This window comes from Vicugna pacos, chromosome 8, assembly GCF_048564905.1.
Source record: "Vicugna pacos chromosome 8, VicPac4, whole genome shotgun sequence".
In the NCBI taxonomy this organism is placed as follows: domain Eukaryota; kingdom Metazoa; phylum Chordata; class Mammalia; order Artiodactyla; family Camelidae; genus Vicugna; species Vicugna pacos.
Window position 1 is genome coordinate 50,316,421 of NC_132994.1, and position 16,950 is coordinate 50,333,370.

General features: G+C 38.1%; 1 protein-coding gene across 13 annotated transcripts in view; it reads right to left on the reverse strand.

Annotated features, from left to right (window-relative positions):
• EPB41L2 (erythrocyte membrane protein band 4.1 like 2) overlaps positions 1 to 16,950 on the reverse strand; it is a 198,261-nt gene that overhangs the window by 30,146 nt on the left and 151,165 nt on the right. For 9 of the 13 annotated variants that reach the window (XM_072965861.1, XM_072965860.1, XM_072965865.1 and 6 more), the window contains 5 exons: positions 15,730 to 15,902; positions 11,101 to 11,273; positions 6,461 to 6,523; positions 4,380 to 4,526; positions 2,954 to 3,055 (listed from right to left, as the gene is read on the reverse strand). In XM_072965861.1, the coding sequence (XP_072821962.1) occupies positions 2,954 to 3,055; positions 4,380 to 4,526; positions 6,461 to 6,523; positions 11,101 to 11,273; positions 15,730 to 15,902 (658 nt within the window). The remainder of the gene's footprint in view (positions 1 to 2,953; positions 3,056 to 4,379; positions 4,527 to 6,460; positions 6,524 to 11,100; positions 11,274 to 15,729; positions 15,903 to 16,950) is intronic. The other 4 variants (XM_072965869.1, XM_072965868.1, XM_072965867.1 and 1 more) reach the window with 2 other exon arrangements.

Sequence of the window (16,950 nt, forward strand, 5' to 3'; positions counted from 1 at the left end):
TTCTCCACACCACTGTCTCCACAACAAGCGCTCGGACAGCCACCCACATAAATTCCTCGGACATGCTAAATGTGGCCATCAGATGAGGACACTGTACTGTTTTCCCCCAGTAAGAAACAGGTAAAGGAAAAGAAAATCCTAAATAGGAAGACAAACTCAGAGAGGAACACGCTGAGAGCAATGTGAAAATTGTCTGTCCCTGAAAAGCAATTACGGCGAATTTAATCTTACATTTTTGGTCCTTAAACGATGGTTCCTGACCTGCCTGAGGGAACAACAGGGAAGGTGGGGACTCTTCCTGGTACCCAGAACGCCGACAGTAAAGCGTCACCATGAAGTGCCTCCTCGTGTCAATGTGTGCAAGAATACTTCCTAATAAACCCCACTGCTCAGAGGTGCTGAAGATAAATAGATAAATGAGTACATGAAAAGCATTCTGGGATGCCTCTCGGGACAGCACACTAAGGGTGTGAGGAGGAGGTACAGGAGATCAGGAGGGCCGGGTGTGTGAGCACTTCCAACATTCAGGAGAGAAAAAAGCTTCTGGACTAACTCAGCTTAATTACAATCTCCATAATTACACCATCCCTAGGGTGGAGATGGAGTCCTTCCAGCAAAAGATCACTGGAGAGTTTCAGTAAGTGCCATGCATCTAACTATTCAATAAAATACCTCCAAAAGTACTTTAAAACTACAGCCTACGTAATCTCTACTAGACTCATGAGAGAATATTTCACACAAGTTCAAGTATGCCATAATTCTCACAGTACATAAGAGGATTACACAACAGAGTTATTTGCCTATTCAAGACTAAATGATTTGGTTTCCAATTTTCTGCTCTACTCTCAGAATCATTCATAATGTACTGAAGCCATTTTAAAAGTCTGACATATTGATTTTTAAACAAGAAACTATTACTGTTCCTTTTTTAATCCATAAACACATATTATAGAAATCTGGAAAATTTGGTTAAATTCTATTCTTACGGATAATTTTTTATTTTACATATCATTAGCGATTACAATTTAAAGATAATCGAGAAATCCTGAAAATTAAGTAGCAAAATGAAGCTGCAACAAAGACAGAAATCTAAAAGCTTTTCTTTTAGAAATCAAAATTCTCCAGTAGACTTAACTTTCAACTAATAGTAGTGATATGTTAAAAGGAGGTTGGGGGGAGAGATACAATGTAAGTGGTCAGAAAAAATGTTTGTTGGGTGAATGGGTAACTGCAGTTACAACAATCTATATGTGTGTCAAATAGGTAGATATTTTCCTGAATGTGCTGGAGAGGAAAACAAGAAAAAAGCATAACTTCAAGTACAGATAAACCATTTAGGGGCTCCACAAGTGGGTAAATTCCAGTTTTAAACTGCACATAACATCATTTTAATGAAACTTCTACAATAATGAATGAATGGTTTCTACTGTACATGGTTTACATTGTACATTCCTAAACAATGACACCCAGAAAAATGATCATTTTTAAATATCTTCTTCCAAATTCTAAAGTTTCCTACTGCAAGAATATTACTTTAAATTGATCAAATGATGCCATTTAACTTGCTTCTAAGAAGGATAAAATTTCAAAAGTACGTAATATTTCTAAGCACAAGATAGTAAAGTCATCATTTTATACAGAGACTCAATGGCTTTGGAATTCAAGCTAACCTTTTATAAATACGCCATTCGGCTTAGCTTCATGATGTTATCTTTCTTATCTGCAGTATTTCAGAAACATTCTCAAATTATTCTAGTGCAAGACTTCCTCTTCCATTTATTTTGCCTCCTTCACCACCCCACTGTATGTCCTGATGAATAACAATTTCTACTGATTAACGCAATTAACACTTTCTCCTAATGTTGATCTGTGCCCTCACTCACAACCCCTATAGGCCATTCCTCATCCGGCACCTGTCAGACACATGGGACTAGGTCACCTTTCAGCTTAAAGCTCTCCAGTGGCTTCCTATCAGTCCTATAACTCCAAACTGTTAATATGGTCTTTAAGATCCTGATGGAATCTGGGGTCTGACCTCTGACTTTTCTAAGACTTTGTCAATTTGGCCTTTCAGTTCTTCAAATTAATTCGTATCTTGGGGCTATTGTATTTGCTCTTTCTTACACATGGAGAAATCTTCACAGGTCCACCCCATTCTCATCATTAAGGTCTCAACTCAAATGCTCCCTCATCCTGATCCTTCCCCAGTCACCTTGTAACACAACAGGCATTTCATCTTAATACTTCTTAGTACCCCAGATTTTCCAATTACTAATTTACATATCTGCTATCTCCTCCACTAGACTCCAAGCATTCTAGTCCCAACAAGTAACAGGCTGTCCAGCTGGCTGAGCAAAATCAAATCAGCAGAAAGAGGAATAAGAATGTAAAAGCAACAGAAAGCTAACTTCCTTAGCAACGCCAGATATTTCAGATACGCAGGAGCACAGAGCGATCGAGGGGCTGCTCTCTTACACCGAAATCTTTTACCCCATTAAACGTCTTAAAAATAAAAATTCACAAGGTTTCCAAATGTAATTTGTATAACAGTAATCTAAATCACACATAATTTGTTATTTTAACACCACCGCAGTGTGCACAAGCCTTGTACAAATAGTGCATTTTCCCACGAAATCATGGTTTCCTAACTGTCAGCCACGGGCATCAAGATTAAGGGTCACATATCACCTAAACTGGTTGATATGTTTTTATTTCAAACTGTGGATTTTCAAAGTATTTCTACAATACGGTGTTTCTCACCTAATGACTATGTGTCTATATGTGGAGTTTAACTTTTTTTTTTTTAACTTTTTTTTTTTTTTTGCTCAAAAATTATTTAAAAAAAAAAATGTTAGGTTGCGACATAAGAAAAAAGGAGTATCTTATGGCTGTGGACAGAAATAAAGGAGAAGGCGGAAAAGCAAGAGCAGATCCAAGGATGCAAGGTGAACACCTTGTCTGCCTCCTCGGGTTTTTCTTCAACTGTGTGTGCTGCCGCCATCTGGTGCTTCTCCTTCATGGATAAAATATCCTTGAAAAGATGGTCTCCTTTGCTCTATTGTTTTAAACAATAGACATAATCAACAAATAAGACAAGTACATTACATCTACAGCAGCACAAACATAAAACAACTGTGTGGGTCTGCAGAACAAGCCAGAGGACGCGGCACATAAAAGGAAGACACAGTTTTAGCAAGTCATCAGACACTTCCCCCAGAAAGCACAACGCTCTAGAGTCGACTGCTGAAATACGGACATAAATCTCTACAGAAAAGTTGAAAATAAGAATTTAAGTTGTACACAACTTCATAAGACCCTGCCATGGTGTTTTAAATCTTAATATTGTCAAAAGTTGTTTTTTGTGTTTAGCAATTTCTTTTGCTCATCTGTTCTTAAGAGCTATTTTCCTTTCACTGTCACAAACTGAGAAATTTAAAGCAAGTAACAGCTTTGCTTTTTAAGAAGTGGTGAATAAAAATAGCATGAGACTATCTAAATTCAATGCCTATAATTTGGTAACATTCAAGTCAGACTAGATGATGAATATAAGGAGAAGAGAGGGGTAGGGTAACACCTTATACACTTTAAAAAATTGCATATTAAATACAGCATGATCACCACCTCCTCAAGTATGATAAATGAGCCCATGGAAGTCCTTGGTTGACAACAGGAGAGATTTTGGAGCATCAGAAAAGAACAGGTGTAGATAGGAATGAATGGGGAAATACTTTGAGAACATATTCTAAAGGCAATGCTTATATTGGTAGTGGAAAGAAACAAACCATGGAAAGAAAAAGACTGAGTCTGGAGAGATGTTATGGTTGAAAATCTTTTTAAAAACACTAGCCTAAGTTTCAACATTAAGTTGTATAACATTCTGCAAGTTTTCTGCAAGTTTTCAACAGGGCTCAGTCTTAAAAAGTTAAATTTAACTCTTTATCCTCACAGTATTTACCTTAAACCATTCTAAATATGGTCTATATTCCTACATCCCTTTAATTACTAATTCTTTAATTATTAAACACTCTTATTTCAGAAGGCAACAACTGAAAAACTTAAGAAATACAATATGTCAGTTTCTAAGTCACCCTATGTAACACTTTATTACTATTAATTTACTTGAGTAAAATAGTGAAATTATTCTCACAGCATTTCAAAAGTATTTTAAAATTCATACAATTTATCCAAGAACTACGTCAATAAGTATTACATTGTTAATAAATATTTAGTATTTAAAAAATTGTTAGCAACTAATTAAAAAAAAAAACTAAATGGGAATATTTTGTAACTTCCTGAGAATCAACATGATAGATTAGCAACCTAAGTTTTACTGAAGAGCTGGAACAAGACATATAGCCAACAAACAGCTAGCGACATACCCCTTGTGTCTGTAGGGACAGAGGTGTGATACGTCGTTTTTCCCATTCATTAGGGCGCGGCTCAGGTGTGGACTCCATAAAATTGCGCTTGAGTTCACTAATGCTAGCCTGATGTTTCAGTATTTCCTCCTGGGCCTTATCCAGGTCCTAGCAATATGTAACGTAATAAAGGGGGAAAAATCCAAAAGGAAAAAAAAAAACCCAATAGGATAAAAATAAAAAATAAAACCAAAAAAATAAGACAAAGCAAACTTATGATTAAAAAAAAAAACATAGTAAAGCAAGAAAAATGCCAAGTCTCAAAAGCCATCTTATCACCTATGAATAGGAGTCTGTCAAAGTTTGAAAATAAAGCCAATGTGTAATTTTTTTATGATTCAACTTGTAAAGGGTTCTGATTTCTTCTGTCTTGAGTTTTTTAAGAAATAATTATTTATTAGAAGGAGGCCATGGAACTAATACTCAAAATGGCTAATAACCCTTCTTTCCAATAGTTGGATTTGAAATGCAGCCTATGACTTCGTGCTTGCAAATTTACCTTTCTGATTAGGGCTGCTACTGAAGTTGTCTCTTGTGAAATGGTAAATCAAGTTAAAATAGAGAAAGGGGGACTCAAGCACAGCTGGCCCAACGGGAAAGCCAGTCCAAGATTATCCAAAAGAAAAAAAGGGGGTGGAGGGTGTACACTGAGGGTTGACTTTTTTAAGGAAATTCCAGCAATGGCTTTTAATCCTTAAGGATAAACTTAACAGCTTCCAGAGGCTGTTTCTCTTTGCCCTCTCTCTAATAAGTGAACGTCATGTTGGTTTCATGTACTTGCCAAGCCCAAATGTGGGGCCCAGCCACCCACATTCCAAATGGTCCTTATACAGATAAAGATTCAAGAAAAACTACCAGGTCAATTTGCACTGAAATAGGCCCTGACAAATGTTATTTGTGGGATTTTTTTAGATTGGCCCTGATAAATAGTACTTGTAGGAATAAAAGGTAGTATTCAGCAACTGAATTTTAAATGTTTTCTTACATTTCAAAAATCAAGGGGCCACCAGTGAATTATAGCTTTCAATCCCACTACTCCCAGAGAAACAGGTCATGCATCTGATAAAATTAGATATTCCATATTCATGCACAAGCATAGTAGCTCATCTATGAGCTTCTATCGCCATCTGCAAAAACTCATGAACATCTACAAATCTTTGCATGGCATGGAAAAATAACTGTGGCTTGAGATCAGGCACATTTCTTGCATTTCTTCAAAGCAATGTTATGTATTACACTTTAGAGCATTTTAGTAAGTTATGCAAAAATACATTTCCAACAGTTATCAAAGCTGCCAAAAGCAACCAAACGGATTAGTCAAATTACTGAGGATTGCAGATCTCCACTAAATACATCGCCATGAACTACCCTAAAATGAGAAGGGGAAGAAAAAAACAAAAAACCGTTCTCGTGTGACACGGGGAATACAATACATTTTACATCCCTAATTGGGTAGCTAGGTATTATTTTTTTTTCTTTCTCACTTTCCTTCATTTTTTATTCTTTGTTTTTAATAAAAACAATACCATTAATTAGCTTATTCTCAAATGGAAGATTTTAAGTGGACCGCATTCCTAATTGCATGGATTTTGGCACCCCTCTCACCCCGCCAAAAAAAAATTGTGGACACAGATCTAGAGACAAGTGACTTCATGCCAGATCAACAAGTATCTGTTCTGGTGAGTGTATATTAAGGATGAGATCATGTTACTTCAGAGTCTATACCCTGGAGATAATCCATTAGGAGAAAACAGGTTTACCTGCAGAACTTCAAGATTAATAAATAAAAACTTTATCCATTTGATTAAACAGATTTATTTTTTCCCAGCTGTCACTTTGAGAACTTCTAGTAGATACATTCCTACCTAAGCCACTTTAAAAGAACCAAGTCGGACTGGTAACATGCACTCCCCAGTTGATTTTCCCCATGCATTTCATGCACTGTGCTTTAAAGCTGCCAGCCAGCCAGCCTGTGCGTGACCGCCCGTCCTCAGCAGCCTGGCAGCCATTAGGACAGAGTCGTTTTCTTAAATTATACAAACCTCCAACATTAAATTGCTATGTCTGACATAAATATTATCCCCTTCTACTCTCAAGGAATTTTTCTGTGAAATTAAATCACACACAGGGGGGGAAAAGGCAAATAAACATAAGTGTATCAATCAGCAAGCACCAAAAATGACCCAGAGTTGGATAGTCTAAGACATCAAAATAAAAGAGAAATAAAAAACTTTAAGAACTTAAAGCCACAACAAGCAAAACTCACAAATAAACCCTAAACGTGTGCCACCCCACACACAATAAAAATGGCAGGCAGCAACTACCAGGTATTTAACTTTGGGGGAAAAAAATATCCACCTCCTCCAGCTGTGTTTCCTCTTCTTCCATCTTCGCCTGAAAGTCACAGCAAGTGGCCAGAGAGAAGGGGAGGATTAGTGGCAACGCTACCATTGGTGCAAAGAAGCTGTATTTGAACTTAAATGGTGAACCGGCATTACCAACCTTTGTTGTCTGGCCCTCAGTTGACGCAGAATATTAAGCCACTTTGGTCTTTCTTCACCTACAGTGTTGTACAAATGATGGAAATGGTCCTTTGCAAAGGTGGAATGGAGAATGCAAGCTTCACTCTCTCAGTCCCTAGATTATGTGCTGCTCTTGAATATGTTTGTACTCAGGAATGAAAATACGTGAGTGTAAAAATGGCATAATTCAATCTGTTCTAATTTGAAATGTCTAAATCAACTAGGGGTGAGGGCAAGTATAATGATATCAATTCTGGCTTTTGCTTTATATCAGGGACAAATATTCACTTTATTAGTTCCATTTTTTAACACAGATTTCTTCCCTTGGGGGAAAACTGGTTGAGTTTGCTACTTGCATGTAAAATGGTGAGTATTTAAAAATATTTTTATATTACATAGCTACTTTTCTTTCATGAAATTCTTACAACAAGAGTATTTTTTCATAGTTAGGTAATTCTAAGTATCTAATGATCCAAAGAATGAACTCGTAAGTTGAAAACTCACATAAATACTGATGACTACTGGCTCATGGAAGGGAATAGCAAAAAAGAAAAAATTTTGATTCTGATACAAAAGGAAAATAATTTAACATTTACATGTTAATTTATAGCAGGATCATATATTCTTTTTCTACTGGAATGGTGATATCAAGTCCCAGAGTTCAAAATGCTGTTTTTTTTTTTTAAACCATTTACATATTTTTGAGAGGTAAACAAGGAACTCAGAGTATCTTTTGATCAGGAGGGAAAAATTAGACACAGCCACTCAACAGTCTGCTAAGAATCACCTTCCAATTCCTTGGTCAGCACTTAATTCTCTGAAGTGTCAATGTTTGGCATTTCCTCAAGTAACCTTTAGGAATCACGGATTCTCCCACTGTGCCTAATTATTTTCACTTTTTTGTTTAGGTTTGCTCTAAATTTTGTAGTTTATTTTCTGTATTAATAGTATCCCCAGGACATGGGACACGAAGTCACCAGAACGCACTGAGCAAAATAATCAAAAACTACTGCACATGTGAGCACTGCTTGGTACTGTAGAGGTAGCCCTGTATGGGGGCAAAACTCCTCAAACCAGATACCTAATTTTAAATAAAAGAACACTAAGAGGTCCGATCTGAGGGCCATAGAGTCTAAATTTTCAAAAAACTGTTTCACTTTTCATACATATTTGTTAAAGAAAAGGTAACAGAATAGTATCTTCCTTACAAAATACCCGACAGTGACTCATATAATACATGATTTAGAGTTTAAAAAAAAATTTAAAAAAAAACAACACGTACCTGAACTTCATCTGGTCCCCCAAATGCTACCATAATGGGGAGACAAGGAGTTACTGAGATTAGACCTACACATGTCAGAAGTGAAGGTTTCAGATGTATCCTCACATACACGAGAACAAGCCCGGCTTTCTAGCAGAAAGGAGTCCTACTAACACATCAGTTGTAGTTACAGCCACTGCATCCTAAGTTCTGTATCAAAAAAATAAAGTCTCCATCCTAAAGGAACAGGATTAACATTTATCTACAAAATGGACAGACCCAGTACAGATTATTAAGGGCAACACAGGTCCCCCTCTCTCTTTTTTTAATGGCCTAGTATGGTTCAGATATTTATAAAATAATCCTGTAACTTTGTTCTCAAAACATGTGGACCTAGTCAAGAGGAAAAGGGTCTAATTACACTTATTTCTCATGCACTAAAACGGGTGTGTGTGTGTGTGTGTGTGTGTGTGTGTGTGTGTGTGTGTGTGAGAAAATGTGCAGATCATACTATTTTGGGGATAAACCATGATGAAATGTATGCACATGTTTACACTCTACATTAGGAAGCGTATGAGATGAAGTGTGGTTCTTTCAAGCCCACAGGTGAAAGCTTATGGAGGGGTGCCAGCAACTGCTTCCTCTTCCTCGGTTTTGTCGTTCAAGCCACAATCACAAGAAACATTCAAGGAAGTGGCTTTTGCCTCCAGATAGCAGAGGGATAGAGCCAGAGGAAGGGAAAGGGTGAGAGAAAAAGGCACTGACTGAGAAGCAGAGAGGAGGAGCCCGAAGATGAGGATGAGGGAAGGGAGGAAGGAAGGGGAGGTGATGGGAACGTAGTGCTGGACGTCAGCAGGGAGGAAGGAGACCCAGACCTTGGGGAGGCTGGGGAAGGCGAGGTAGCCATCCTCATCGAGGAGCGAGGGGAAGCGAGGTGGAAAGCGTTTGCAGAAACTGAAGGAGAAGTACCCAAGCTCAGAATCCGTGTGGTCAGCCTCCTGCAGAGGCTTCTCGGGGGTGGGAGGGCAGTCGGGCTCAGGAGGGGCTTCGACAGGGTCCAAGACAGAATCACAGTCCCCCTGCTCTGAGGTGTCGCCCATGGAAAGGCGCTCTACGCTGTCTAGTGTGACCTGATCGGCCTCCCCAAAGGGGTCTTCCTCCGAAATGTCTGAGAGCAGGTCCATTTCAGGGACCGGCAACAGGTTTGGGGAAAGAGATGGCGCACAGCGGATGAGTGGTGAAGGTGGGCACACGGAAACAGGCTGCTCTCCAAAGCAAACCCGCGGGTGAGTGTGAGGTTACACAGCGGAGACATTCAAAGGAGAACCACAGGCAAGAGAGAAAGAGGAGAGAAGAAGAAATGGGTAGTTAGTGAAAACCTTTACTCAGAAGGAGGGGCTGCAGTAACACAGTATCACTAGAAAATGAATTAAATGATCCATTTTTAAAAGAGGAAAACTGGACTACTTTTATCACATACAACTTATGGTCATAGTCTGATTTAATCATTATTTCCTGACTGGTTGCGCATAGATGCCGTGAAACTCAAACAGTATTATTACTTTTTTTCCCCCCTAAATAGTATTATTACTTTTGAACCTGGCTGCTGACAAATACTGAAAACATTAGCGAAAAGGTCAGCGCACCCTAGTTGGTTGCCAAAGACAGGTCGTATTCCCTCTGGAACTGACAAGAACTCTTCTTTTGTATCAAACAGACTAGACAGAATGGAACGGAGGCTTTCTCAAGTGATCAGCCCTCCTGTCCCCGATGTAAGCAGTCGCTCTCCTGAGTGCCTCGGCAGCATGATCGTCAGCCATTCTGACAACTTTCCAGCAGTTCAGGATACCTTGTTCGATGCGATTTCTGTTCTTTTTAACTAGGTTTTAACCAAAAATTTTATAAAATGTGACATTCACAAATTCCTTAACAAAGGAGTGAAGAGGATTTGGTGGCACGCACTACCTGGAGACTTGCACGTGGATCATGAGGCGGGGCCCCCATGCTGCCCGAGCACCTCCCTGCAGGGGTTAGAGGCTGCCGGGGCAGGAATTCGTAAGGCACTGGCAGCTACCTCATCTAGAAGGTTCTTTATAAATCCATGTTGCACATTTAGAAAATTTTCAAAGTTAACACTTTGGAAACAGTATTGATCCACAGGATGGTTTCGTTTCTTTTTTCACATTTACTTCCAATGTTATCCATTCAGAAGTTGCTTTGTGCAGATTCGGAAAACAGATCTGAAGAACTCAAAGCCACTCCAAATCAACTTCTGAGTAACTGTACTTGCCCCGGGTAACGTAAAGTAACAGCGACAAATGTGAAAACACAACATAGGTTACTTCTCCTTATACTGTGGTATAAGCAGCAAAAAAGGCCCAAAGCAACTCACCATCTTTTCACTAGTCACAAAACAATTACATTTTGCTTAAGAATTTCTTCTTCATCAGTTATAGGTTGTTAATGAAAAATGATCATTTTTCTCAAAGACCACCTTTCTTCATTTCAAAAATTCAAGTCAATACAATAAAATAATCAACATACAGGCTACACATTAAAATTTACTTCAAACAAAGCAAATATGAATTTCAAATCATCATAGCTTTTATAATTTGGGGATTTAATTAAATAAGATGATTATAAAGACAGACAAAAGGCCAGTAAATCACTTACTTGCATTAAGATACTGAAATATTTTGCTTTGAACCAACAATCAGAAAAAGGTTAGAGACCCATTCCAAATCAGCAAGTCTACACATTCTTGAAAAGTAGAAAATTATATGAACAGAGAATATACAATGACTGCTATTAAATATTTGAGTTCTGAAAAAACAAATGCAAAGACAGCCTTTAGTCTAAGTACACGTTTAAAACCACATGTTCTACTAATTAACCATACCTTTCCTTCAATGAGTTGCACATGGGGGGCTTTAGCTGGGCTTCTGACATCCCTTCTGCCATCGCCATCTTGTACCACAGCTGTGCTGACAACTCCAGGGCCACGTGCTGAAACCTCCCCAGCAGGGCCAGGAATATCCTTCATAAGACTCTGGTCCACAGCACCAACTGGACCTAGTGAAGAACGAGCGTTTGGATTCCTTTAGGACATTTAAACAACAAAACTTTATAAAACTACCCTCCCCCCATCACAGATAAAAAGGCAGTATATAGACAACTAGTAGAAAGAGGAACTCTGTTTGACTATGAAGATAACATACCAAATAAACTCATTTTTAAACTTTAAATAAACTCTAAAAGTATTCTGCATTTTAACACATTAAATTACACCAAGCTCTCAGATCACAGATTTCTGAAGGATGTACTTGGATCATGGAACTGGCCAGTAGGAGGAGCTCTAAGACCAGCTGAAACATCAGTCAGGACAATATGACAGAATGATAATAGGAACAGTATTTTAATTCTCTACGGTCTCTTTAATCTTGCCTGAACTTATTTCTGAATCTATTTATTGCAACAAATAATTACCTAATTATTAAAATGCTTTGCTTCGATAAGTTATAGGAATTCCTCCATAAAGGAACCTTTAATTTGAACACCAGTCAAAATTATAAGATTTTAGAGAATTAACTTCCATATTTATGTTTAGTATTTCTCATTTTTCTAACCGCCCTCCTGAATGCCTCAATTTGACATACAGTTAAGTCTAACACATAGAAACCCTTCACCTTAGCAAACTTGGCTCCCTTCATCTTTCCTCCAGATGGGCAGGGCCATGTGTTGACATTTCTGTCATGCTAGATCAACCCAAGATGGCCTCAAATCTCAACAAGGCAAAGTGAGCAGCAACTGGCAAAAGCCTCTGTCCATCTACAGTTTCTCCCCCAAATACTGGGACAACCTCTGCGGTCATTCTACCCGTATAAAAACCACTTTCCTGACACAGCGTGGTTTGCTTTGGTTCCATGCCCCTAGGGAAGCCCAGTAAACAAAGGCTTCTAGGCTGCAAGCTGGTGGAGGGCAGGGATGTGTGTGACCCACCATACTGAACTTGGGTGATATCTAGACCTCTAACCCATGTGTCACAAGAAACTTCTTGATTCACACCCATCATGTGCCCTGTCCAAAACTTCCTCATTCCCCAGTCTCAACTTTTCACCAAATACGCTCTCTCATGCTTGCATCCAGTTACTCAAGTCAGAAACCCTGAAGCTGCTTCCTTTACCCCTCAACAATCAGCAAGTCCAAGAGTCCCGGGATCTATTTCTCAATGTGGACAGTTCCTTCCATCTCTATTTACCACTCAAGTCCCTTTTAAGATTTTCACAGCTCTTAAATACCCATACTTTGGAAAGTCCACACCAAATCATATTAAATATTGAAATGAACTCACATCATACATTAAGTATAATTATTTTCTAGGCTTTAACTTTTAAAAAAAATTTAATAATTTTTCCTTGGAAAGTATATGACTATGAGTAATTCTTTACCCTATGATTACGGTTTCTAAGCACCCACTGCGCAGTATTCATTTACTGCAAAACGAGAAAATCTGACCTAGAAGTGGTTCCAAATGTAGTAATATCAAAATTTTAATGAATGTCAAATTTAAAGTTACATAATGAAGTTGGCAAAATGTTGACACTGCACACTTTTATCAAACACTTACTGATTTCAGTTTGCAGCTAATACTTTTTTTCAGGCCTTGGGCCCTTGTAGAACCCTGAGAAGCTTGGCCCCAGGCACTGAGCCTATGGCACCAAATGGCTCACTGGTCTACTACCATCCAAGGCAAAACTCCCACAACTCTCATCAAGACAATATTCCTAACCAGTCTGCCTGAGCTGCCTCTCTGTCCTTTCTAATTGTTCTCGACACGGCAGCAAGTGATTTTTTTCTAAAAGACCGCACTGTATACTTATGTGGGTGCACAAGTGTGTACACGTGTACATAACCATCCACACGCCCATCAGTGGTTTCCTAGGATAAAAATCACACTCTCCACCATGGCCTGGAAGGCCCTGTGTGACCTGCTCTCAGCCTACCTCTCCCCGTCGCTAGTAAGCTCAGACTACACTTGCCCTCTCTGTGTTCCTAGAATGTATCATGCTCTCCCGAAGCTCATGACCATCAGACCTGCTACTCCTGCTGTGGGGAATGCTTCATCTCCTGCCCTATGCAAGGCTGCCTCCTTCTCATCCTTCAAGTCTCAACTGAAATGGTCCTTCCTCAGATAAGCCCTTCCTTCCCTGATGGCCCAATCTGTAGTGTCACTGCTTACTATACTTTTCCATTTTGAGGAAATAATTGCTTCCCCTGCTCCCAAAAGCATCTGTGTTGTTCATGCTCTGAATGACTGACTTGCCTCGTTCCTGGTTTGCTTTTGCAATCCTGGAATCTCACTGTTCTAAAACAGCTATCCTAGATTGACTTCTATTCTGCTATTTGATCTTAGAAATCACATTGATTTTTACTTTCTATGCAATCACTAGAAGATTTATTTTAATTTGTCAAGGCTTAAGAGTGAAGAGTATTTATATATTTAAATTAACCTATACTGTTTAAAAACTAACAGGAAAAAGAAAACACATGCCAACAACAACAAAAGGAGGCACATGGATGGGGTGGTAGAGAAAATAAAGTTCAGTACCAGGTTACAGCCTAGCTTTGCTCTGGGGGAGAAAAAAAAGAACTTAAGTCCTAACCAAATAGTTCCCTAGCTGTCTGGTCATGTATTGGCATGAAAAGCCTCCTCTTTTCCACAGTAACACAATCATCCTTTTGATGACTTGCCCATCTGATGAATTACAGTGTCCAAAACACAAAAGGAAAAATAATGGATTACTGTGCCATGTTTGCTGCTTTTATTTGTGAAAATCATTGTTTTCAGATACAGACCTACTATAACCCTCTGCGCTAACTGCCCTTACAAGATGGTGGGTTTCCTTGAGCAGTTTATATACCTCAAAGAAAACACACTGGTTCACCGCTCTCTATAAACTCTTGAATTTGCAATATAAGAGTTTTAAAACCTCATAGTTTAAAACAAAGGCTGAAGCAGTGTTCCAGAATGAGGAACGATTTCTCTCAGGGCATTCATCAACACTGATCGCATTTATTCAGCGTTTGTATAAATTCTCTGTGGCAAGGCGCAAGGCTTGTGAAATATTTATATAAGTGGGCAGAGTTCTCAGATTCACTTGGAAAAAGTGCTCAGGTGCTGATGAGCTGAAAGATACTCTGACAACTATCATACAGTAATAATTCACTAAATTTAAATCACTACATTTGGGAATGTGGACATTTATTTGAGCCACAATTTATGGTCCCGCTGCACATTTTTTCTGCGGTCTCATAAAACTGTATGAAAGATTCTCCAGGAGCAGAATTCAGTAACTATACACACGAAAATGCCCACGAAAATATCTTAGGAAGTATCTCCATGTGTCTGTCTGAATCTGTTTTCTAAGTTTATTCCAGGAAAAATCAATCAAGGCCAAAGGGTATCAATCCTTCACTAATGAGAGAACATTTTTATCTATCAGCCTATCCAGTTTGTTTTTAGCTAATTATTTGAAACATAAATTGTTCAAATTTATATTTCAAAAAGATATCAGTAATAACAACCAAAAAAAGGTTTTTCCTGATAAATAGTAGTAAAATAGACATTTTCAAATTTACCATTACTATTTTTGTATATGTTTTGAGATTAATCAATCAAAAAAATGTTGGAAAACCACCTCTGGTAGGAAGGCTTCTGCACCAATTACTTGCTATTAGGTAGAAGGAAAAATTAAGTCCTTCATAAAGCATTCTAATTAAAATTAACCTTGTCTCTTTTAAGGAAAACCTGCCATTACCCCCCAAATTAGGCAGGGTAATAAGATAAATAAAAGGAAGCAACATTAATTTATTTCTTTGTGTACTTTTTTTTAAAACTACAAATGTGTAGCTAATTAGAATTCCAATACAAAAAATATACAAATTTACATGTCTCCCCTTAGGTGTAAGAATAGATGAACACATTATATTTCCTTTCTCTTTGTTAGAGCACTGTATTTAAACAAATCCTCTGAAGTTGTGAACGGTTTCCCATATGCTGGAATGTTTGTTAAGCTTCAGTAAGGGTTTTTAAATTCAAAAAATGCGATTATGCAATGAATGTTTTATGTTCCTGTGAATAAACATTCATGTACACCAAAAAAACCCCTTGGAATTACAGTTTTTTGCCATTAATTAACAAGATCAAGAAAGTAAGTCACATAAAATACATCACAATTAAGTTAGGCCAGTAAAAACGTCTGTCCGCCATCTCATCAATGAGAAGTCAGCTAGCATTTATGTGTACTGACAGTGTCTAGAAAATTTAGGTTCAGAATGACAACTTCAAAACAAAACAGCATAACGTTATTTTCTTGTGAGGGTGAGTAATAATATTTTATTTGCTCAGAAAAAGAATGGCTACCCTTCTAGGGTATTTCTGGGGGCCTCATTAACTAGATCAACATTTTCAGATCTCACTGGATTAGAGAAAGATTAACAGAAACCAGAATTATAATAAACTGTTTACCTCCATCTAGATTCTTGGAGGCCCGTTTACTAGAGGTGCGTTCGAAGTGTGGCGCTGGCCTGTCGATGAGGGTGCTGGCCTGGCGGGTCTGCGCTTGGGTACGGCCGCTGTAGCGGAATTTGGACCCCAAGGTCAGGAACTTGGCCTTTGGTGGCTGCTCTGGAGACACAAGCCTGTGGGCGGAAGAAGGGAATAAAATTAGATGTTATGGATTTTTTTTAACTTCAAAACTATATATTTTAATATCTTATTAAGTATGATTATTTGGTCCAAAAAATGCTGCCTAAACTTTCTAATAAAAATGAACATTATTTATAAACTCTCCCATACAGAGCCTTATAATGAGATGAATAAACCCCCATTCACATATTTATGAATAATGTATTTTCCTCAACCGAGTAAAAGAGCGGCTGTTCTCAATGTGCATCAAAGGTTATTTATTTGTATCAACTTAAATCATTTATATAAACACATATGTCGGAATTCTTGCTCCTAGCTGTAAGTGCCAAGCAGCAATCCATTACTGTTAGTAATTGTTAATATTTATGTCTATTCCTCCTGGGAAAGAACATCTAACTTGGGAATCTGTTCCATCAAGTGTTTCCCGTGACGGACACAGCACACAGCAGATCTGTCAGGATGACTAACATCCTATCTTGCCAGCACAATTCTCCTGCTTAAACTCTGGGTTCAAAATGAATGAGGTGAAACTTTCTTGATGTCAAATACTTCCAGGCTTATGCAAAAGCATGTTTTCAGGAAATGAGCCAATCTTGTCTGGAATACAACTGAAATTATCTTATTTTCATTGCCTGATCAAGAGTTGGTGAAACATCTTAACAAAAAAGATAATCTCAGTGCACTTAAAGAATTTATTAATAAGAAGACTTTAGTTGACAATTCCAGGATATGGAGAACTCTACTAAAGTTTTTCCTATGATTCTCCAAACAAGAGTGATTTCTTAAAGAGTTCTTCACCATTTCAAGTATTTCTAGACTTTCTGCTCAATTTGTAGAAATCCACTTAATAAGCAATGAAGAGAGACTCAAGTCAAGGTAAAGCTCCAAATAGTAACACAAGAGATGCTCCTCCATCACCTCAGGACTCTCAATTGTATTAACCCAGAAAAACAAGGTGTTAGAATGAAACTGACAGAAAACTAATATACTCTTCGCTTCAGTCTAGTCAGGTATGGTGGCAGAAATGTTTCTTGAAAAACT